This window comes from Mytilus galloprovincialis, chromosome 2 (genome assembly GCF_965363235.1).
Source record: "Mytilus galloprovincialis chromosome 2, xbMytGall1.hap1.1, whole genome shotgun sequence".
Classification (NCBI taxonomy): Eukaryota; Metazoa; Mollusca; class Bivalvia; order Mytilida; family Mytilidae; genus Mytilus; species Mytilus galloprovincialis.
Window position 1 is genome coordinate 101610048 of NC_134839.1, and position 25088 is coordinate 101635135.

General features: G+C 32.4%; 1 protein-coding gene across 3 annotated transcripts; it reads left to right on the forward strand.

The window, feature by feature from the left end:
* The first annotated feature begins 569 nt into the window (after positions 1-569).
* Positions 570-22131, forward strand: LOC143065156 (dipeptidase 1-like). Of its 3 annotated transcripts, none has more exons than XM_076238555.1 (11): positions 570-705; positions 12309-12547; positions 13393-13573; positions 14331-14463; positions 16025-16178; positions 17437-17503; positions 18019-18195; positions 18788-18890; positions 20378-20453; positions 20838-20973; positions 21569-22131. In XM_076238555.1, exons 2-11 carry the CDS (start codon positions 12321-12323, stop codon positions 21659-21661), a joined length of 1347 nt encoding a protein of 448 aa, XP_076094670.1. In that variant the 5' UTR covers positions 570-705; positions 12309-12320; the 3' UTR covers positions 21662-22131. The 3 variants fall into 3 exon arrangements, with proteins under 3 accessions (XP_076094670.1, XP_076094669.1, XP_076094671.1); XM_076238554.1 differs by lacking the exon at positions 570-705 and adding an exon at positions 11486-11640; XM_076238556.1 differs by lacking the exon at positions 570-705 and adding an exon at positions 11960-12044.
* The last annotated feature ends 2957 nt before the right edge of the window (positions 22132-25088 follow it).

The following is a 25088-nucleotide window of genomic DNA, read 5'->3' on the forward strand; positions in this document are numbered from 1 at the left end:
CGAGATTTGTTTTGCCACAAAACGTAATTTCTAATATGATGTTCTTCTTTAGCTTTGGATACAAAGCCATCTTCTAATTTGAATAAAACATGGGCTGCACGTGATTGACGTCACAATCGAAATTGCAACGTCAGATACATTTTAACAACAACAGAGATCAAAATTGACACGTTTGTTGGTGTTGCTCGCTAGGAAATTAAATAAAAACATTTCTAAAAGTAAGTTTGAAGGTTTCTGTGTTTTTACGTTTTTGGTTCATCAAATCAAAAGGGCGACACTTCGAGCGTGTATTATAGGTCCGCTTCGAAGTACAAAGTTCAAAATATTCCTATTAGAATCGAAATAATTCTATCATGCCATGCTCTACTGTATGCTCATTTTAACATGCTTACGCTCGGTATTAAGATATTGACAAATATAATGCCTACCCATGTTAAAATGAACATAGAGCATGGCATGAAATAATTATTTCTTAATTTGACTTTATTTTTACGGTTGCTTATTTCATAAAGTTATAGAAACTTCCCCTTTACATCGGGGGCAAACACAAACGGGGTATTAATGACTGCTTCAAGTTGCACTAATCCATAAACGGGTCTTAGCTTGATAAACAAACTCATTCAGGTGAATCAAAATGAACATTTAACAAAAGAACTTTAAAATCGAGGACTGAATAATTCTACGACGCACTTTTGTTTTTATATGGTAAGTTTATTTATTTGTTTTGATAATTTCACACACATGCAAATCTTGTCATTTAAGAAAATTAAGGCTTTTTTTTTGCAGTCTTTGTGTATCTCTTTCTCGAAATTACGTTGAAATTCTGGTGAATCAAATTAACTGCTCGTCCCTACCAATTGGACAAAATTTCAAAAATGACACAAAATTATACAAAAATACAAAACCAAGTCAACACCTTGCATGTCCTTTATAATATTCACTGTTGTTTACAAAAAAGAATTCATCATGCATTTTTTGTTTACTTTTCGTGAATTAGCAATGTTTACCAAAAAATCGGAGATACATTGTAAGTGTCGAGCATGTGACATTTTGTCGTGGAAGTTAGCTATATAGCGACCATACATTCCGACGTAATCGGCACCAGCGTCAATTAAATTAACATGAACGTTCAGTCTAGCGTTGAAGGTTTTATAGTCTAGTCTAGACATCAATAATATTATCAAAAATATTTAGACTTTTATATAGAAGCACAGTTTTGAAACTAATATTTTTTTCAATTTTTTAGTCAATATTTATTCGTACTTCGGCAATATCAGGTGGGACATAGGGTTCTGCTGAACCCTTAATCATTTATTTTTAAACTTTGAGGCTTTATCTGTTTTCTACGGAAGCCGATAAGGGCCATTCAAAAAAAATATTTTATGTCGTAATTACGACATAGCATGTCGTAATTTCGACATAACATGTCGTTATTACAACATCGCTATGTCGTAATTTCGACATAACATGTCGTTATAACGACATCGCTATGTCGTAATTTCGACATATCATGTCGTAATAACGACATCACTATGTCGTTAAAACGACATAGCTATATCGTAATAACGACATCGCTATATATAAAAGAATATGTATTATGATTGCCAAGAGACTAAATGACACAGAAATTAACAACTATAGGTCATCATAATGCCCCAAATAATTAGAAAAGTCCCCGATTAGTCAGCTATAAAAGAGGGAGGAAAGATACCAAAGGGAGAGTCCCCGAAATGCTGTGTGGCAGACAGTGTTATTAATTAATTATTAGCTCCCTTGGTAAAACTCCAAATTTTATATTTAATGTATTTTATTGTTAAATAATTTACATGAAGCTTAATAAGTATATATTTGTTAATTGCATAGCTTTTGCTATTTGAATTCATTGGTTAAAGGTTTTTTATTTATATTGTAAAGTTTAATATTTGCATCGTCGCAAAATCTGTGGTTACCTTCTTTGGATACCTTCAGTGAGAAACTTATATATTTTTAAAATCCCATCTAAGTTTTATAAGATACCTGCCGTGGAAGGGCTGTTCAGTCAGACAACTTTGAAATAGACAAATAAGACGTGGAAATATATGAGGACTGACATTGCATGCCAATCAATCCATCTCCCTTTATATAAGCGCAAACTACATGGCTTCTTGTAATAAGGGTGAATTGAAGTATTGATAGCTCTATTTCTACTTTCAAACGTTGGGCACGACATTCCTACAACACGACGTTACACTTTCACATTGCGGTGTCGAAGAGGGTTTGTGACTTCGTCTAATTTTTGCAAGTTTTATTCGTTTTTTTTATATTGTTTGTTGATTCTGGTTCTGTTCGTTTTGTGATGTCATTTTATAAAACATTACCTCGAGTTGTGGAAATCGATTTAATAATGTTTACCCTTTAAGTTATTTCAACTAAAAATGCAGTACTGTCGCAAGTAATGTAGGAAGGAAAGATGGGACGGAAGTACATGTATACGGTTTTCCATATTTTTGTTTTATCATAGGATGTTTAACTTTCAAGGTGCATATCATCTGTCATTGTAAAATTTCTATATCTTAATTCAATCAATACAAATATATCTGACACTCTGCAAGTAAATCGAACATGTTTACCCTTGGTTAAATTTGTATTTTCCCTGGCAAATAAGTTGTCGAAATACACCCCTTCAATTACTTGAACCTTGGCTTGAGAATTATTTCCCAAGTCATATATAGCGTTTAACTTCTGCTATACATTCTAAAATATAGTAATCTACTCCTGGATCGTCCGCGAAAACGGCAAATATAATCCCGGGTTTTTATCAATTCGATGAAACGGTTTTCGTTGCTGTTTGGGATTCGTCTTTCAATTAGAATGAAATTCAAAACAGTGTAGCTGTGGCCATTGATTGACACATTAAAATCATTCATTGACTGGGACAATTTACGTGAACGTTTGTCTGTAACGACAACTGTTCACGACGTACCTACGATAGACATTTAAACTGTGGGGTCACCAAAGGTTTCTTAACGCCTTTAATTATAAAATAATTCGAAAAATTAATCAGGAATAACCTTTGTGTTTTGATTTATATAATTGATATAAATCAAAATATCGTGTTATTTCTGATTAATTTTTCGAATTACTTTATTTAGGTGTTGAGAACCTTCAGTTTGGTGACCCCATAGTTTAAGTGTCTTTAAAAAGTACATAGTGAGCATTGGTCGTTACATACAAACGTTCACCTAAATTGTCCCAGTCAATGGATGATTTTAATGTGTCAATCAATGGCCACAGCTACACTGTTTTGAATTTCATTCTACCTCCATTTCATGCACAAGTTTATATTGACGAAAAGTTTCGGCTTCGCTAGTACAGGAATTATTTTCATCACGACTGTTATAACATGAATAGCAGGACAAATCGCGAAGTAAAACATTCCGTGAACTGGTATTAAGTCTTTTAATATTGGTGATTGCACCTTACTGAAGTGACGACTTTAAATGATCTATTTCGGAGTACTTCCGTAACATAAATTTCAATTCGCATTTTACATTTAGAGACTGTCTTGGTGTCTCCAATTTGTCTTTGCAATAGTTGGACGAAGTTCATGTAATGGGAGGTTTTCCCCATTTCCCAATTCTGTTAAATAAATCGTTAAAAGCTATAAACGATTAATAAAAATTGCAAAATTTAACCTGTGTCGAACCTATGTCCCCGGGCGGTGTCTATAGCAACATGCATTATTCTTTTTTTTTCGGCAGCAATCATCAACCTCTTTTTCCAAATTTCATAACATGATTTGTTTTAATTATCCTGAACATTTAATTGAAACTTTAGCACATGTAACGTCGGAAATTAGCGTCTTAAGGATTTTAGGCGTTTTCAGACGTTTGGACAAATTGGCTACCGTTTTGTAATGTATGGAAGCATTTTATTCCTTTAAGACCCAAATATGAAGGTAATAAGAAAAGAATCTTGGCATTTTTTACTCTTCGTGTATCTAACTTTTGTTCTTTTCAATTATAAAAAATACGCGTTAACTGATTTGAAAAATGAAATATCAACTTGGACAAAATGGCTACCGTTTGAAAAACGACTGTGTAGAGAAAATTTTATTGAATCAGCAATATTTGAACTCACATGAGGCAAATATTTGTACTTTTGTTAGATATTATTATTGTCTTACTCTTTTAATTCATTTTCTGCTATATCTACTTATAAAATTCACTTTCAGATGTTGAGTTAATGAAAAACGTCGTTGGACATTTTTCTTATTCCAGCTTAATATGTAGCCACCGAGTCAAATGAAATTTGGCAAAATAACGGCTTTAACGGCACAGAGAACCAACACATGTCGTTGTTCCTGCCAAGAATCAAGAAGATCAGAGAATAAGAAATAGGATCACTATACATAAGAGTTAAAACAGTTTTTCTTAAATGTAACGTTGGACATCCGTTTTTTTCACATAGCTTTCTTATTTTAATCCTCAAATAAACTAGATATTACTTAGTATATGATCAAGAGCTGTAAAAACATAATTTAAAACATATACTGAATTTGTTACAATATTGTTTCGTGTTTTCTAACATTTTTATTTTTATTTTGTTTTGCGAATGAAATTTCGAAGATTCTGTTTTAAATCCTAGGCGTTGTAGGAACATCGTGCCCAACGTTTGAAAGTAGAAATAGAGCAATTAAGACTTCAATTCAAACTTTTAACAAAACGCCTTGTAGTTTGCACTTATTTGTAGGAAGATGAACAGCTTGACTTGCCTTGGTAGGAATGATTGTTAGACCTAACATACACGGTCGGGTCGGTATAATTACATGGGATCTATAAAATATATAAGTTTCTCACTGAATCTATTCAAAGAAGGTAACCAAAGATTTTGCGACGATGCAAATATTAAAGTTTACAATATAAATAAATATCTTTAACCAATGAATTCAAATAGCAAAATCTATGCAATTCACAAATATGTACTTATTAAGCTTCATGTAAATTATTTAACAATGAAATACATTAAATATAAAATTTGGAGTTTTACCAAGGGAGCTAATAATTAATTATAACACTGTCTGCCACACAGCATTTCGGGGGCTCTTCCTCTGGTATCTTTCCTCCCTCTTTTATAGCTGACTATGTGGGGCTTTTCTAATTATTGGGGGCATTATGATGACCTATAGTTGTTAATTTCTGTGTCATTTAGTCTCTTGGCAATCATAATACATATTCTTTTATATATAGCGATAGCTATGTCGTTTTAACGACATAGTGATGTCGTTATTACGACATGATATGTCGAAATTACGACATAGCGATGTCGTTATAACGACATGTTATGTCGAAATTACGACATAGCGATGTCGTAATAACGACATGTTATGTCGAAATTACGACATAGCGATGTCGTTATAACGACATGTTATGTCGAAATTACGACATAGCGATGTCGTAATAACGACATGTTATGTTGAAATTACGACATGCTATGTCGTAATTACGACATAATTTTTTTTTTTTTAATGGCCCTTATCGGCTTCCGTAGTTTTCTTTATTTTACAACTTTGAACTTTTTATAACATAGTCGTTTTTCGAGGTTACAAAGCGGCGCAGTAATAATGTAAAATGATATATTTCTATATTGTATTAACATGTTGTATGTGAACATGTGAGTTTATATAAGTACATAGACCTTGTAGAGTTCATCATATATACACCTTGCCGGTGCATTTCTTTTGTGTCTGCTTAGATCAATATTAAACCATATCTGAATCAAACCGGTTATTTTGTTAAGTTTGTTGTTCAATAAAAGAATTTAAATATCAGTGAAAATACCTTGTACATTCTCATATTTCAATCAGAATTTTACATTTAACAAATAGAGTATCCTATTTCAAATCACCTGATGATATCATAGAACGTTATCAGTATTCTTTTGAAAATAATCCGTGTGGTATTTCGCAGCCACTGAGTGTGCTTTAAGGTGCCTATAAACTGTATTTTTTTTTGTATGCCCTATTTATGGGCATTATGTTTTCTTGTGTGTGCGTTCGTTCGTCCGTCAATTCGTTCGTTCGTTCGTTTGTTCTTTCGTTCGTCTGTCCGTCGGTCCGTCCGTCTGTCCCGCTTCTGGTTCAAGTTTTTGGTCAAGATAGTTTTTGATGAAGTTGAAGTCTAAACAACTTGAAACTTATTACACATGTTCCCTATACTATATGCTCTTTCTCATTTTATTGCCAAATTAGAGATTTTATCCCATTTTCACGGTGCAATGAACAAAGAAAATAATAGTGCGGATGGGGCATTCGTGTACTATTGACACATTCTTGTTTAATTATCTCTTACGTTATGACTTATATTTTTCATAGTGTTGAAAGTTGATAGATGAAGATTGAACCCATATTGAATGTAAATCAAAAGACAACAGCCAATTAAGGCTAATTATCTATCTATTTTGTCTTGTTCAGCCATTCTGAATTGTACCTAGAAGGAACTTACTAAGTAAGTCAAGTTTCATAAATGATATAATATCTTTGAAATGTTTTTCGTTTGCTTGTCTCTCCCTATTTTATTAATTTGTTTCGAGTAAAGGATGTCCTGGAATTTCAGAATTGAAGACCTAGTGTCACTATCACAGATTGTTTGTATAAATTTTCTTGGTAAAGTTTTTGATGGATTTTTATAGGACAACAGTCAAAGTTCTATCATAAAAAAAAACTTTGAAGGACTTGGATGGAATAGAATCCCATCCATTTTTTTTTGAAACTTCAAATGGACTTATTCATTCACAATGCGGGTTTTATTTGTATCAAATTTTTAATGAAAAACTTCGATAATGAGAACTAATGACTTGAACCAAATTTACATGGTCAAATAAATAAAAGTTGATAACAGGGCTTAAGACTACGGATTTGTGTCCCTGTCAAGAGAAAAATGTGTTTGTGGATTGTTTGCCCAATATAATTCTTAACGGAATTCTGATAGGACTATAGCATCTAATACCAATATAATTCTTAACAGAATTCTGATAGGACTATAGCATCTAATACCAATATAATTCTTAACAAAATTCTGATAAGACTATAGCATCTTATAACAATTCAATCCTTATCAGAAATCTGACAAGACTATAGCATCCAGTTCCATGCAATACAATCTTAACAGAATTCTGATAAGACGGGTCGCATCAAATACGAAATTGAATGTAATTTTAACAGAATTCTGATAAGACTACAACATTCAAAACCAATGTAATTCTTTACAGAGTTCTAACAAGACGGTCGTATCAAATACCAAATTGAATGTAATTCTTAACAAAATTCTGATCGACTACAGCATCCAATATCAGTGTAATTCTGTAAAGAATTCTAATAAGATTCACAAGTCTTTTATTATGAAGCTTCGATAGTTTAATTTAATTCATAAATCAAGGGGTCTTAACAAAATTAAAAAAAAAATTGCAGCTTATCAGAAGTGTTGAACATACTAAACGGATATTTTGTTTGTGCAATAGATCTGAGGAGTACAGTGAACTGTTTGATAACAGCAATATGCAATTTGTCTTTGAATATCAAAGTTCCTGTAGTGACTAGTAAGAAAATGTCTCTTTTTTAACTTACCAGAACCAGAATTTGATCATTTGGAAATAATCATATACAAATGGATGCTGTAGAACGACACTTCTCCCTGCAGATTATTACATAAGGTGTTGGTTTGTTGTTCAAGTTAAACCGAAAAACGTATTATATAATAATTGATTTCAGAATAATTCAGAGTATGTAATATTTGTGAATGGATCATCTGTTTTCAAATTTTCTGTCTGCAGTGTTGCTACCAACAAAAAATACACAATACATAGAGCAAAAAAACTCATACAGTTACTTTTCCGATAAAAAAGCACGACGAAGGGTACAAAGTTGCATGTAAAGTTTTTCAAAAAGAGTGTCGTTTTTATGCCTCTGGCATTTGTAAGTCTTGTTTATTTTTAAATTTTAGTTCCTTTGTGTGTATCGTGGTTTGGTATGACTTCCATTTTCACCGAACTTTCACATATTTTGGTTATGGGATTACTGAAGCCCTCTTACGGGTTCCTGATTTTCTCGCTGTGTTGTCTCTTTTGACACATTCCCCATTTCAATTCTCAACTTTATATTACTGATTTTTCATGTCTGTACCATCCCCACCCCTGGCACTTGCATATGTTCAAATATCTGGTAAATGGTTAAGATCCCTATCATTAAGCCATATACAATGTATAGTCTTGTTCGTTTTGTCACGAAGATTTTAATGTAAACGTGAGATCCGTCCCCAGGGGTCATTAGTTGCATATTACTTTAATGGACCAAACCGTTTTTTACTAGACTTACCCAATGCCCAGCGAACTTGGGAATGACTCTAATTATTGGAACTTTGTTTAAGAGACTTCCTAATAGTATCCTGGTACATTTTTTCTTGTTCCCTGTTTTAAGTTGAATGAGGAATCAGAAAACATCATGAAGAACTAAGCTTTTCCGTGCATGAGTGGGATATATATATAATATATTTCTTGTTTTATTAATTTTGTGTAGTGATTTCTGTATACTCCGTCCGTCCCTGTATACATTTATGTCCACATTTTCGCGACAAAACGCATTACGAGTAAGATTGGTAAAGTCTCCTTTTTCAACTGATTTTTAAAGTTCGTTCTTATGTTGTACTGTTATACCACTGTCTCAGGTTAGGGGGAGGGTTTGAATCCCGCTAACATGTCTAACCCCGCCATATTATTTATGTATGTGCCTGTCCAAAGTCAGGATCCTGTAATTCAGTGGTTGTCGTTTGTTTATGTGTTACATATTTGTTTTTCGTTCACTTTTTTTTACATAAATAAGGCCGTTAGTTTTCTCGTTTGAATTGTTTTACATTGTCTTATCAGGGCCTTTTATAGCTGAAATATAGCTAAACATGAATTTAAAAGAAGCGATAAGGAATTTTATTTTGCACTATATAATGTGCGCGGATCGGTAATTTTCATAGCTCTGTTATCATTCCAAAACTAATTATTAACACGATTAACAGTGAGACAATTTTCCATCAAAGTACAAATGAAGTAGATGTAAAAATGTAACCAACTATTATAGGCAACAATATGGCCTTCCACAATGAGAAAACCCATAAGACTTAAATATCAATCAGTACACCTCCATCATTCAATGGATTTAGTAAAAAGTCGTCATTAATAGACAAAGAAAAACATGACCTTGTGCAATGCCAACATATAGGTATCGACAGTTGTAGTATCGCGAAAGTGCATGCAATTCATGTGTATAACAATGATATTTGTATGGTATTTACTTACTGATAATAAAATCAGTTATATCTAAACTATTCAAAGATCATGATTACCGACAATGTTGAATTGGTAACCGTCTAGAATAAAAACGTTCCGGTAGATGTCATATACATTTATACTGTGTTTTATTCATGACTGTATACTTTGAGCGTTCCTTTCCTGGATATTCAAGTTGGTTTCTTTTATTACAAACTTTAATTAACATACATTTAGTGCTTTGAAATATTAATATAAACGAATTAATATAAAAGAGAAGATGTGGTATGCTTGCCGATGAGACAACTCTCCTCAAGAGACCAAATGAAACAGAAATTTTAACAACTATACATGTAGGTCACCGTAGGGCCTTCAACAATGAGCAAAGCCCATACCTCATAGTCAGCTATAAATGACCTCGAATGACATTGTAGAAACAATTTAAACGAGAAAACTAACGGCCTTATCTATTTGCAAAAATTTAACTAAAACAAATATATGTAAGTATGTCTGAACAGATTTTATTTATCTGATCACCAGCAGTGATGGTGATACAAGGCTTAAAATACAATAAATATATATATAATTCGTCTAAACATCAACCAACAATGTTAGATCTATAAATTTGCTTTCGCAATTTTTTTGTTCTTGCCTCGCCGGGATTCGAACGCATGTTACTGAGATATCGATTTGCACTATACACGACGCTCTAGACCACTCGACCACCTATTCTCTTGAGCCTTGCACTATGCCCAACGCGCTAGACCACTCGTCCACCTTGGCTCTAGAGCGTAGGGCATAGAGCCTCTAGAGTCTAGGTGGACGAGTGGTCTAGCGCGTCGGGCATAGAGCAAGGCGATTTGGTGCCACGATATCTCAGTAGCGTGAGTTCGAATCCCGGCGTGGGAAGAACAACTATTTGCTAACGCAAAACAGATCTAACGTTGTTGGGCTGATGTTTAAACGAACTATATATATATTTATAAATATAAGAAGGTGTGGTATGATTGTCATTTATATTAAAAAACATTAAACGAAAAAAATATATAACAGACAACAACCAACGGCATAATTCACATAAAAAACACGAAATATGCAGGTTACTGGTCCGAGACCACAATTGTCGTCCCTTGATTTTCGTTGTCCAAATATAGTCCCTAGTGTTGACAGTGGGTTACTTGCCAATATTTTTTATACCCCTTCAAAATTTATTTCTCCATGTTTTATGCCTCAAATTGTAAGTAGGGGGGTGAAATTACACTGTAAAAAAAGTTGGGTTCAGAATTTTAAAGGGAGGTAGTGATTTGGTCCAGCTGAAAAAGGTTCAAAATTAGCACTTCGGAAGCTGTCAAAAGATTTCAAGACGCCCCGAAGAGAAAATTGTCCATATTTTTAGTTAGAGCCGATGAAGTTTTCTATAATTTTGATATAATTTGTCCCAAAAGTAGTACAACACACTGTAAAAAGTTCATTGAGAAAGCGCAGGTGGGATTTTTTGATTTTTTCATTTATGTTCTAAAAGAAATGCACTACGAATTAATTGTGGTCTCGGACCTACTGATTAAAAAAAAGGACACGGATTACTTACTGACCATACATGTAGTCGTTGTTTTTTTTTTTTTTGGATTTGGGTTGATTGATGTAGGGGAGGAGTGTTTCACGACGAAAAGGGGGGTTACACACGGAAGAAGGTAAAATTTGAAGAAAATGTTTATACTAGAATGGATATAGACTTGTAATAAACGGAACCAATGGCACATCATTTGGATCTGGCATCCATATGCTGGCATCACAGAGACATTTGTCTTTTGCAGAAGTTAAACAATAACGTTTATAATTTTTATTTAAATAAAGTAAAATTGAAGAACACAGTGCTAATAATGAAAAGTTTATCTTCATTTCACACCCACATCAATTGAACCGAATTATTTAAGTATTACTTATTCATTAAGCTTTTAGCTCGCAGGCAAATCTATAATTGTTTTTTTTAATACAAAAGCACAGTTACATTATAAGTGATAGATTAATTGATGAATTAGTCAAATCTAAATTTTAAATCAAATTATAATCTACACGACGCGCCATTTTTGACAACCTCAAAGGGGGATTATTATAAATATATTTTATTGTTAAAAAAGGACAAACGGATTAGACACGAGTTTTTAAAATTAGTAACGTCTTCTTCAAAGGGTAAGAGTGCCACGTGTGAGCCGAAACTTTACTTTTATAACAGAAAAAAGATACAACCCTCTTTAATGGTGACTGTAAGACACAATTTTATTGTAATACTATTTCTTCAGTAAGTGGACGATACTATATTCGGCGGATATAACTTGCTTTTGATCTCAGGTTAGTACTTATTCTATTAAATCAGTTGAAGTAAAGCTTTACACACTTGCGATTTGATTACATTTATCATTATGTAAAATGTTTTTATGTTCTATTGTCATATTGTTTCTTTTATCCCCCTTTGTGTTATGTTTGTCTCCTGCTTATTACGCAATATAAGCAATTAATATTTAAATAATATTTATAAATATAATAAGTTAGGGTAGTGGGGAATTTCACAAGCCAATATAGAGACGTCTGCTGTATGTTTGCGAAAACACTTACATGACTTAGTAGATCATATATATATATATATTTTCACACTTTACTTGAAGTATTTTAATATTTGTTTGGTATTGACCTAGATAGTTTAATTTGTGATTTCTTTGTGTCATATCCACACAGCAACTTATAGAATCATAACGGTAGGTAACTTTTTTGTAGGATTGTAGCAAACTGTGATCTACATTCTCTTGCATAACCATGGAAGTATTATATTGCCAATATGATACTTCCATGGCATAACTAAGGTAAAAGTTTCGGAAGGAGTAGAAGCAATTAGAAATAATAGACTTTAATTGTCCCGCTCTGCTTGGAGTAAATGTTGTTTTCTTATAAGTGGATTGCTTTATTTATCCATTTTTCTCAATCAATTGAATTCTTGCTTATAACTTCATACTCTTATACAGAAGACTTGAATAATGGAATTCCACAACTTGAACGAAGAAAACAGCAGTACACAGGCTTTACATGTATCCAAGAGGGGAAAAAAGCGACAGCATGTTTGTATTTATGGATTTCTAATAGCTGCTTTAATAGGAATCTTGATTGGATTAGCAGTTGGAATACCTTTAGCAAAGCGTGATTCTCCAGATCAGAATCTACAACAGGCTCAAAATGTACTAAAACAATACCCTTTAATTGATGGGTACGTATAGTATGAAATAAGTTATTATAACTCATTCTGATATGACATGCTCTTTTTGCTTTGTAAACAACACCGTGATAAAATTCTTGTTGTATTTAAGCTTAGCATAGACTCAGAGAGGTACATAATAATGGCTGTATTTGTCCTATTAGAATCGAAATAATTTATGGAAGCTATAGATTTATTTTGAATTAACACCTGGCACGTACCGTGATATTCGTTAACTTTATCCCTCGCTAACGGTCAGCATAAAATTCGAATATCACGGCAACAAATCTATGGCTTCAATGAATCATTACTTATTCTATTATGACGTGCTTATTACGCGTTTTAAAAAAAGACTAAACGCCGTGTTCTAATAAGCACAACATATGTTTGACACATGCACACAATTTTACTGTTTATTTTATCGTTATTTTTACTGTTATCCTAATACAATATATATTTCATCAGCTTAGATAAACTTTTATTATTTATTGATTATCAAACAGCAGACAGCGATGATAAGATATAAGATATAAGATATAAGATTTTATTGATATAAAAATCCAAAATCTGGATTGTCATCAACACATACACAAAGAACAAACAAACAGTAATCATTACAATCAATTATATGTACATAAAATGGTAATATATATTTTCTTTCTTATCTATCTATTTGACTGAGGATGTCAAAAGCAAAACTTACTTTAAAAAGTACCATGTGGGGTGTAAATGTTCAAAATGAATTCATCATGTGCATCTTTTACACGACAAAACTATTTCCTATTTTAAACTCTGCGAATACTATTGTAGCTGTATGAAGTATCTCTTTGTGTATTATATTTATATATCAATTTTAGTCACAATGATTTACCATGGCAATATCGACAATATGTTCAAAACAAAGTATACGAAGTGAACTTAAGAGCAGACACTAGAATACAATGGACAAACACCACAAATATGACTAGTTATGACTTTCCCAGATTACCACCCCAAACTGACATTCCAAGATTAAAGCAAGGCATAGTTGGCGCTCAGGTAACTGATTTCATTTGTAAATAAGAAGGTATAAAGCTACTTGTAGGAAGTCGAGAAAAAGAAATAATTCTTAGAATGTAGTGATAAGGACAACATTTCAGATTTTTTGTAGCCGAATTAAGGTGGTACCCAACACTTTCACTAAAACAAAAATATAAAAATTTAAAAAAAAATTGAACCAACCGTTTTGTCAGAAAAATTACACTGGTTATATAGCAATTTGACAACCACCAATTTTGATCATTGAGAAGCTTAATATTCCTTTTACAACACAACGTAATTAAAACGTTTAGCTGACTTTACAGAGTTATCTCCCTGTAGTTTTAGGTACCACCTTAAAATCAGTTGACAGTAACCTTTCGATCTATGAGTTGACTGTCCCTCTGGTATCTCTCGCCCCTCTTTTACACATGCGTGGCTTGTCATATGTATAGGACAATATCTTTTTTTGTTAACAGAACATGGCTACATGTAATCATCAAACAGAACCTAATAGATCAATTCAAACAAAATTGGTTAGCAAGTAATATTTAAAGATACATTGGAGAAATATTTAAGTATTTTGGATATACTTTGGAGTTTGAGAAATATTTAAGTATTTTGGATATACTTTGGAGTGTGAGAAATATTTAAGTATTTTGGATGACAGACAGATATCATTACTTCTTAAATTAAACTAAGGAAGTTTTGGGAATCATGTAATTGAAAATTGGAAGAAAAACATGACTGTCTTCAATTTATCTTTTTCTGTTTTTAGTTTTGGGCAGCATTTGGACCATGCTCTGCAACTGGAAAGGATGCAATACGTATTGGTATGGACCAAGTTGATGTGATTCATAAATTTGTTAATAAGTATGATGACACCTTTGAACTAGTGACAACTGCACAAGGTAAAATTGTTTTCACAAATGTTGGCTTAATCTGCCAAGGGCGAAGAGAACGGGAATGGATCGTAACCCTTGGCTAGCGAAGATGCAAATAAGTAAACCTAACCAAAATAGTCAGTTGACCCCTAAAGGACTTATTGCCCTTTATAGTAATTTTTTACCAATTTTTCATAAATTTTTGTAATCTTTTACAAAAATCTTCTCCTCTGAAACTACAGGGCCAACTTTAACCAAACTTGGCCACAATCATCATTGGGTTATATAGTTTAAAAAAATCTGTGCGGTGACCCAGCCAACCAACCAAGATGGCCGCATTGGCTGAAAATACAACATAGGGGTTAAATGTAGATTATGGCTTATAAGTCTGAAACCAAAGCTTTAGAGAAAATCTGACAAGGGATTAAATTGTTTATCAAGCCAATATATATCTGCCCTGAAATTTTCAAATAAATTGGACAAACGGTTGTTGGGTTGCTGCTCCCAAATTGGTAATTTTTAAGGAAATTTTGCCGTTTTTGGTTATTATCTTGAATACTATTATAGATAAAGAAAAACTGTAACAACAATAACGTTCAGCAAAGTAAGATCTACACATAAGTCAACATGACCAAAATGGTCAGATGACCCCTTAAGGAGTTATTTCCCTTTATATTCAATTTTTAGTAAATTTTTACAAAATAATTTCCTCTGTTACTAATGGGCAAAGTTCATTATAGATAGAGATCATTGTAAGTAGCAAAAACTTTCAGTAAAGTAAGAACTTCAAACACATCACCATCACCAAAACATAATTTTGTCATGAATCCATCTGTGTCCTTTGTTTAATATGCACATAGACCAAGGTGAGCGACACAGGCTCTTAAGAGCCTCTTGTTTAAAAATTATCAGAAAATTGCAACACTAGATATTTGCAATGCTATTACAATGATACTGTGTACTGGTACCCGGTCGTTATTAAAAGTTTTACAATATTTATCATAGGTACTTGCATTGGGGACAGATCAATATTTGTTTAGCCTCCCCTTTTTTCTAAGTTAGTGATTTTTTTTGTTTTGAATAACTTTAATTTGAATTTGTTTTGCGTTTTACGTAAAATATGAACATCAATTACTAGAAATAACTTGTATTTGCTATTTACCGCCAATTCCAAGTTAACTACTCACAGTGGTTACTTGTATATATAAAATTGAGAATGGAAATGGGGAATGTGCCAAAGAGACAACAACCCGACCATAGAGCAGACAACAGCAGAAGGTCACCAACAGGTCTTTAATGCAACGAGAAATTCTCGCACCCGGAGGTGTCCTTCAGCTGACCCCTAAACAAATTTATACTGGTTCAGTGATAATGAACACCATACTAAACTAAAATATATATGATGCATAATGATGAATAGCGTCATATATGAGTTGGCCAATTTCATTCTTACATTTTTGTTCGATGATTACGACATTCCTTTTATTGTGAAATAAAATAATCTGTATTTTTCTATCCAATTGTAGAAGTTACATTTAAAAAAGAAAGCAATGATTATTATTGACAATTATACTTTGTTCTATTTCAGGTATACTTGACGCATACCTCTCAAGGAACAGAATTGCGAGTCTGATTGGTTTAGAAGGTGGTCACATGATTAGTAATACATTGGGTGTTTTGCGGTCATTTTATTCATTAGGGGTTAGATATATGACATTAACTCACAGCTGTGACACTTCATGGTAATATTCCATTCCATATATCTGTTTATTTTTGCACTAAATGAAATGTTGTTTTATATATTGACAGCATTTCATTACAAAATTTCTTGTCTCTATCGGGACTCAAACCAAGGCAGCGCGTATACCCGACAGAGCTAAAGAAGTACTTAGTCTTCCTTAGCTCAACTGCGTACCACTAACTAAATATAGTCTTATGAAGGGAAGCAATCAATCCCTTCACACTTCCCCCACGTCGAGTCATCATTCCATTAATTATGACACTCACTAACATACGGAAATGGTATAGAATATTTCTTCCAACAGGAATAGATATTATGACAATGTTTATAACAAAGTTTCCATCGGAACTTCTGTTAGGCGGAACAAATATACATCGACACCCTAGCTAGAATTCATCTGTAATCACTGCGGTTTTTTCAGTTGGGCACCAAATGTAACCGGAGAGAACGGATTTCATTACAAAATTGCTTGTCTCCACTTGTACTTGAACCCGGAACATCGGTGTTACAAGGCAGCGTGTAGACAACTAAGCTAAAGAAGTACTTCCTCAGCTCAACCCCTTGCGGCTGACTAAATATTTACTTATGAAGGGAAGCAATCACGTCACAATATTATCATTGAGAGATGGCAATTAAATCAAATAACGAATTTAATACAAGCAATTATAATTGGTTCTAAATGCCCTTCGACTTCGCACTTCATTTGGCCTTTTAAACATTTTTTGATTCGAGCGTCACTGATGAGTCTTTTGTAGACGAAACGCGCGTCTGGCGTACATATTAAATTTAAATCCTGGTATCTATGATGAGTGTATTCATATAATAACATCGGAGACATAATTATGATATACAACAAGTTTTCTATAAAACGTATTAATAATAATAATAATAATCGCTATTCTACGAATTTTTCCTTTGATCTTACTGATTGATAATTTTCTCTCAGTGGAGTCCAGTGACACGAAAATTTATCGCTGGAAACTAAGGGAGCACGTGCGTTGTCACTGACAACGTATTCATAGGTAACATAGCGATAAACAGATTATCATTGTTCATCTCAACTCAATTACTTTTTTTTACAATTTAATAGAACAATCGAGAAAATCAATCTCGTTGAGATGATCAACGATATCTATAAATATGACAAAAAAACAACAACCACCGAATCCGTTTAAAAAGTATCATGGACATTTTTGTCTTGAAAGCTTGAAAACTTAGTTATATTTAGATCAATTCCTATAATGTATTTATTTATACAGGGCAGAAAACTGGAAACAAGATTTAAACAGGACCGGTTCACGACGTGGTTTATCAGAATTTGGGAAGGTAACATTTGCAATATATTAAATATAAACGGGATAGTGTTGCATGTAACCTACTAGAAAAGAAAAAAAAACAAAAACAAAAAAACCAACAATAAGACACAACAGTTGATTTTATTTGCATGTCCTATTTGACTAATTTAAAAGGCGATAGATGTTTATGTATTGTAACCTTAAGGAAAGATAGGTCGTACAGCAAATTGAAACGTGGTAAATATCACCTTACTTCACGGCAATCACCTTTACGAACAGTTGTTCTAGACCGTAAAAATGAAGATTATTACAAAATATGTATAATGTGCAAATTCAGATAATATCATACAATTTTATTTCTAATTCAGATACAAGTTATTATGATTTTTTTAAAGCAGGGGAAACATTTGATAATGAATCATTCGATGTTAGATGAATATGTATATGCCCAATTGCGTCATTGAAATATGAATCTGAGAAAGAGTGTCATGATGGTTTTGGAATACTTATTAAAATGCTAAAATGTCTAATTGAATCAATTTGAAGATTGTTGTTAAAGAGATGAACCGCCTCGGAATGATAATAGACCTTGCTCATGTAGCTAAACAGACGATGATTGACGCCATTAAAACTTCAGCTGCACCGGTCATCTTCAGTCATTCGTCAGCTTTTGAAAAATGTGAGCACTACCGAAATGTACAGAACGATGTTTTAGAAATGGTGGTACGTATTCCATCTAAATTAATGCATTAAAACCCGTATACGCTTATATATAAACTACTTACTTCGCATCGTTGTAAAATTACTATTTAATTTAATCTGAACCTAAAATCTAAAATAAATCAAAGGAAAAATCTTTAGATTTCAAGCTTATCTTTATAGATATTATCATTCAATTTACTTCAAATTCAGGCAAATAATGTTAGATCAAACTTATAGTAGCAAATGATTTTATCTCCCGTCTTCTTCTACGACCACGTGCAAACGTGTAGCTTCGTTAGTTGAGTAATGTGTTTCCACAGTACAAACTGTATGGTTGCACGTAGATAGAATACCCTGCACTTCTAGGGTAACAGTTTCTATTTGGTTAGAACATTGAACTCAAAATTGTTGATTATCAACAGCTTTATTACTGAAAAAAGAAAATGAAAATGAATGAACATAGTTAAATGATATATATGACAATACACTAAAAAATAGGCGTCTGTTGATTTATTTTGCACGAACATAAACGGTCAGGGTGTTAAATTCAAAATACAATATACTGTACATCATGTATGCAATTTTCTTTACATATTTTTTTTTTGTTTCAAAGAAAAACAATACTGGTTTGGTAATGATTAATTTCTACGACAGCTACATCAGTAAAGGATGCCTTCCTATAAATGCCACAGAATCAACCATGCAGCACGTGATTGGTAATTATACATACCATGTACCCATATTTTGACTATTTTACCTATTATGTCTGTTTTGTTCACGCATCGATGTAAATATAATGGAACTTGATGCGACTGTAGTACAAGTGTCTGAGAGGTTAAGCGCTGTAAAACCTGGTTCAATCCACCATTTTCTACATTTGAAAATGCCTGAACCAAGGCAGGAATATGACAGTTGTTGTGCATTCGTCTTTGATGCGTTTTATCATTTGATTTTGCCATTTGATTAGGGACTTTCCGTTTTGAATTTTCCTCGGATTTCAGTATTTTTGTGATTCTACTTTATACATACACTTCCTACACAATTAATTGAGTTTGAAGACAAGGGTTTTCATTCTGTATTCTTTTATGACGTCCTTAATATGTTACGCTTTGTTAACAAAGCCGTGTTCGAATAAGCGCAACACATGTTTGACACGTGCGCATAACTTTGTTGTTTACATTCTCGTTACTTTCATGTTTATCCTTATAAGATATTTATTGTTTAGCTGCTAACATAACCTATTAAATATTATGTATTGTTTATCAAATGAAATATATTTACCCTGCTATTAGTTCGCAAACTTATTAAATATGAATATTTTATGTACATACTCCATGGGGAGAAAATAGGAATTACCCGTCAATAATTTCTAAGGTATTTTCGTGCGCTTCGACCTATAGAAATACTGGGTTTGTTCTATTAGAATCAAAATATTTCTTCCATGTCAAATGTTCTATGCTCATTTTAACATTGGTAGGTATTATATGGGACAACATTTAATACACCTCTCTAACTCTGAGTGTAAAATATTATAATGCCTATCCATGCATGTTAAAATGAGCATATATCATGACATGAAGGAATTACTTCCCAAGATAATGAAAAATAGTAATTAACTTGTCTTTGCAAAAGATTATCAATCACTGTTTAGTTGTGGTCACAAGAAGAAAAAAAAACAATATTAAGGAATATGAAGCTTACATATTTATAGGGTTTGGAGGCTAAAAGTAGTTCAGACATTAAATAGAATAATACACTTTGATATCTTTTACTAGATTAAGTCTGGAGGCAACCTAATTAGTTTATTACGCAGCAATTAGGTAGTGAAATCTTCATCTGTATTCCAGAAATGCGAATGATGTCAAATGAATATCCAAACTTACAAGTCGAAAATAAACTGACAGTGCAAAGGCAAATAAAAACGAGAGAGAAAATTTAACAAACAAACAAATGTTCACAAAACACAACATAGAAAACTAAATAGTGAGCAACACGAACCCAACAAACACTCGGGATGATCTCAAATGTCTGGGAAGGTAAGCAGGTCTTGCCCCAAATGTAGCAGCCGTCAATTTGCTCATGTAATATTTGCACTGTAATTACATTAATCAGTTGTATAAATTATAATTACTTGCATGTTTTAATGTGTAGATACCACTAATATATGACTGTTTAGTACAATGGTTTATTTATTTTAAAACAGATCACATAAATTATATCAAAGATTTTATTGGTTTAGACTTTGTTGGTATTGGTGCAGATTACGACGGAGTTCCAACGTAAGAGTTTGTTTTATTACCTTAATTTTTAATTTTTACTATTGTACTCGCTGTTAACAATAATTGCACATATTTGTACTACACAGGTACACTTGTCCTATTAAAGTTGTGTTACATTTGAAATTAGTAACCGAAGCCCGGGGAATTACTTTAATGTTTAATCTTTTCATTTTTATTTTTTATATAATTTCGTTTTAATGGTATTTATGTTTAAAAATAAACGAATCAGTCTTCACTTGTTATGTAATCTTCTACCTATTTTATAATGTTAAAAGACTCATGAAAAATCTTTCCCCACTATTTTTGTTTATCATCGTAACATTGTGCTTTTTGAAAAATTATATGCATAAAGATAAAGAATGGAACTTTCTTTTGAATTAACAGCTTACCAGTTGGTTTAGAAGATGTATCAAAGTATCCAGATTTGTTTGCAAAACTCAGAGAAGGTGGATGGTCTACCAATGATCTTAAGAAGTTGGCAGGAGAAAATTTTATACGAGTGTTTAAAGATGTCGAAAAGGTAACCATAATAAACACTTGCTCACAGTAAAAGGCAACGTCTTTATGATGAGCAGAATGTTGTCATGTTGCGCCATCTGAACGAGAAATCGAAAAGTAAAAGTTATATACCTATTTTGACTACGTGTGCAAGTTTACATATAATCAATCAGTTTAAGATGATTGAAGTGTTATACGAACTTGACTGGCTTTACATCCCTTGCATGGTCGGTCAGGTAAAGGGAAACTATCATGAACTGGTTGTATATTGTAATGTCGAATGTTTAATCTCTGTTATGGTGATTGATATCGTTGCATACTGATATCCGCTTATTGTAAAAGAGGAATCTCTACCTATCTCTATGCTTTTTTCCTGTGTTGTGTAGTTTGGTGTCCAGCTTTTGTGCTGTTAAGATTGTTCCAATTAATACAGGCAGTAATTTCAAGCAGCAGATTTATGTGGTGATATCAAACCAGAGAATTACAACCTTTTTTATTAACTGTTCAGCTTTGCTTGTGACCACACCTGAATGTTTGTAAAATAGATATATCAATAAAATTCGTGTATCTCTATAAATACATTACAGTCCTGATAAATAAACTTTTTTGTCATTTAGGTTAAAGAGAATCAAAAGACATTCCAACCTTACGAGGATTTTCTACCAGAAGAGGAAGCTGTTCCAAACCGCATGTGTTATACATCATTTTAAAGCAAAAGATGATATATTATATTTAAGTTTTGATTTGTCATATGACGCTAACAGTATATGTTGTAAACTGCAAAAAACTGAAAAATCAAAATGACGAGATAACAAACTATTCAAATCTTTTAAAAGATTAAATCAAAACTTACAATTCTGTATATATATATATATATATATATGTCAACCAAACTTGTAAAATGACAAAGAACAATTTATGAAAAGTAACATGAATTTTATATATGCCCTTATATATAAATGTATATTCTAGTACAATACTATATATAATCATAGAAAAATGAGAATAACTTAATAATTATAGTGGGGTCAATTATATTGTTTTATTAACTTTGTCATTAATATAGATGATATATTGTAAAAATGGATTATGTGTTACAATTCTTCTTCTACATTGCATTGTTAGAAGTGTGTATGAATGTGTCTTCTGAATAAATATTTTGTTATAAAATTGGTATGAATTCAAGTGTCATATGGTTTTATTGTACCTTTGGTGCTAGTCTTTTATTTATCCTTTTTTTTACCAAGTTGGAACTTGTATGTTGTCAGTTAATAGATTTATGCTTTATTGTCTTCTGCAATAGATTTAAAATAAGAATGTATTTTTCTTGCACCTTGAAATACCACAAGAAAATAGTACTAGTTTACAGTATGTTATGTAGGCGTATCGTGTACATGTTCCCTTTAGCACCTTTCAAAGATGCCATCCACAATCAAATAGGTCTTCAGAAATCGCGTAAAGCGAGGTACTATACAAGCATTCTCATCAGACTTGGATTCGAAATCGTTCTAAATTTTTGCTAATATATTTTCAAGTAATATCACAGTAATATTGCACACATTTCAAATTGTTCTACAAAACGAGCATTGCAGACTTCAGATCATCAACATCTTTCTACTGAATAATGTTTATTTTTGATGTAGAGGAAAATGTGGTCAAAGCAACACGTATTGTAATAATATTTTGATATCAACATGGGACCTTTTCATTATTATACTTCGCAAGAGTCAGCAGTAACAGGATGCAGTGTATCTTATTTTGCGATTTGCTTATGTAGTCATATGAAACTTAATTTACACGTACCCTTCCATAAATTACTTGCTAAAAAAATGAAGAAAAATCGTTTTATCCTCCTTTTATATTATCATGATGATAAGTGGTTACATCTCATATTATATCACCATGAACATGAAATTAAGGATGCTTAGAATAATAAGATTTGCGGCACATCTAGATTTTATTCTTCTTCAAATTGATGCGGATGAGCTATTGACAAAAGACCGAGATCAGATTTGTAATAAAACTTTAAGTTTGATATTGTCTACTTGGGTCAAGTAGGATAAACGGTACTGTAGTTCTTTCGGAAGAATAGAACCGTGATATCTTTTCGCGTTCATAAAACTTAGTATTTGAAATACAGTGTAACGGTAAACTTGTTTTTATTTACAGAGGTATATTATTAATTATTAACTTCTACAACAAGAAAGAGAGGAAAAATGAATAAAATTATTATTTCACACATCCTGCGGTTATCAAAAGGACTAACTAGTTCAATATCGTCAGTTATTTATAACGACTCTGTCATGGATCACATATTGTTCACTAATTTTATTCTAATAAACACTAATATTTCAAATAACAAGAAAGAATATGTGTTATATATATACAAGTGTAGATAACTTTACCGGTACATTTCTTTCGTGTCTGCGAAGTTCAATGAGCGATTTAACACTGAATCTTGACTTGTGGTATTGACATAAATAATGTTTCGGGGTTAAACATGTTTGCTAGAGCTATACCCTCCTCCTTGTATCTGTGACAGTGCGACATAAAAACTGCACATGAACGCCCCCCCACTCTCCCCAGAATAAAAGGCACAAGGAAAAGATATGAGAATGCTCACAGTTACTGAAAGCTTGTTCAAAGAATATAACACATAATAAAATCATGTGTCTAAGACTATATTTTAACTTCGACTTTATGAGCCTATGGTTATTCATTGAGAAGTTTGTGTCTGTTCGTGAAAATCAACAAAATCTATCTGCTACAAAAGATAAAGTAAAACATAAGGGCTATTATAAGTTATATATATTCAATATCTGACTCTTTAATTAACTACTTTTAGCAGTTTTGCTTCAAAATTGTATTAGTTTAAATGAAAGAGACCAAAATTATAAGCTGCATAAATAATTAGCAAGATCTTTAAATATGCTAAAATGACTGATAACGATTTATTGAGTATATGGGTTATTCATTTATTACAAATTTCTGTCATAGCTGAAATGGAAATCTGATGGTCACCCTTGCCAAAACATAATGCAACGACTGAAAGTACACGTTACGCACTAGTAACTTCACGCTTTATAGATTTCAGTATTGAGTTTTGAGTTAGGTGCAGTTGGTTGATCGATACGATGTGTCTGTGTCTCAATCACTAGGGAAAAGTTTCGATTTCTTACATCTTTATAAAATAGTCGTCTGAACTGTAATTTATCGATGGTGTCCTATTCCCGACTGAACATTCAGACTGAGTGTGTATTCGCATAGCAGGTAATGCGTCGTATCATGGTATGCTTTCCCTGTCCGATTCTCTCAGTCGTTGTATTATTGATATTGGTTTGTACATTGTGTCTTTTTAATCAATTTGTAAGCTTTGACGTCGGTTTACGTTACCAGAATAAAAATAATATACAGGTAATCAGAGCAAAATAGTTTTAATATCAGTTTTATTCGACTTTGTTTCGTATTGATTCTAAATCTTCAAGGGATTCTTCTTTGCTGATATGCTTAAATCTACTTAAGTTAAAGGGGCACTAGCTGTCAAATACATGTTCACCGATGCGACTCTATTCTCATTTATCCACATTAGAAAAAGTCTTAAATAAACAATTTACAGGGCATGAGCTCAATAATATGTAGCTTCGTTTTGTGTGTTTTTGATTTTATTTTTGAGCCCCTCTCATAAAATATCGAGATGATCCCTAAAACAAATGACGGTCACATAACACGATTTAAACATAAACATCAATATAAATAGATATATGAACCTCGTGCAAATGAATTTTTCGATGTCTGTTTAATCTAAATTTTAAGGTTAAAAAAATAAGTTATTTTTTATTTTACCTTGATGAGAAAGATTTTTTTGTGAATCGAATGAGTGAATCAAATGATTTACATTTGTTTCACTTCCAGTGTTTACATTCCTTTTCCTTAAAAGCTAAAACACGCATCAATCATGAATAATCCATCTTTAGCTAAGGGGTTAAATTGTAGCTTCCATGAATACGGATTCAATTAGGTAGAATTATTTACTTGCAAGTGCATAATTCATCATCGATGTTTCTTATATTATTTTGACAAAATTGAACAATGCTGGCAACTTATAGCGAATTATTGTATCACTTTTTCATATACATA

Coding starts and splice junctions, on each gene's coding strand:
- LOC143065156 (XM_076238555.1), top strand. CDS start 12,321: ATGGAATTCCACAACTTGAACGAAGAAAACAGCAGTACACAGGCTTTA. Junction 12,548..13,392: donor CAATACCCTTTAATTGATGG/GTACGTATAGTA, acceptor TATCAATTTTAG/TCACAATGATTTACCATGGC. Junction 14,464..16,024: donor ACTAGTGACAACTGCACAAG/GTAAAATTGTTT, acceptor GTTCTATTTCAG/GTATACTTGACGCATACCTC.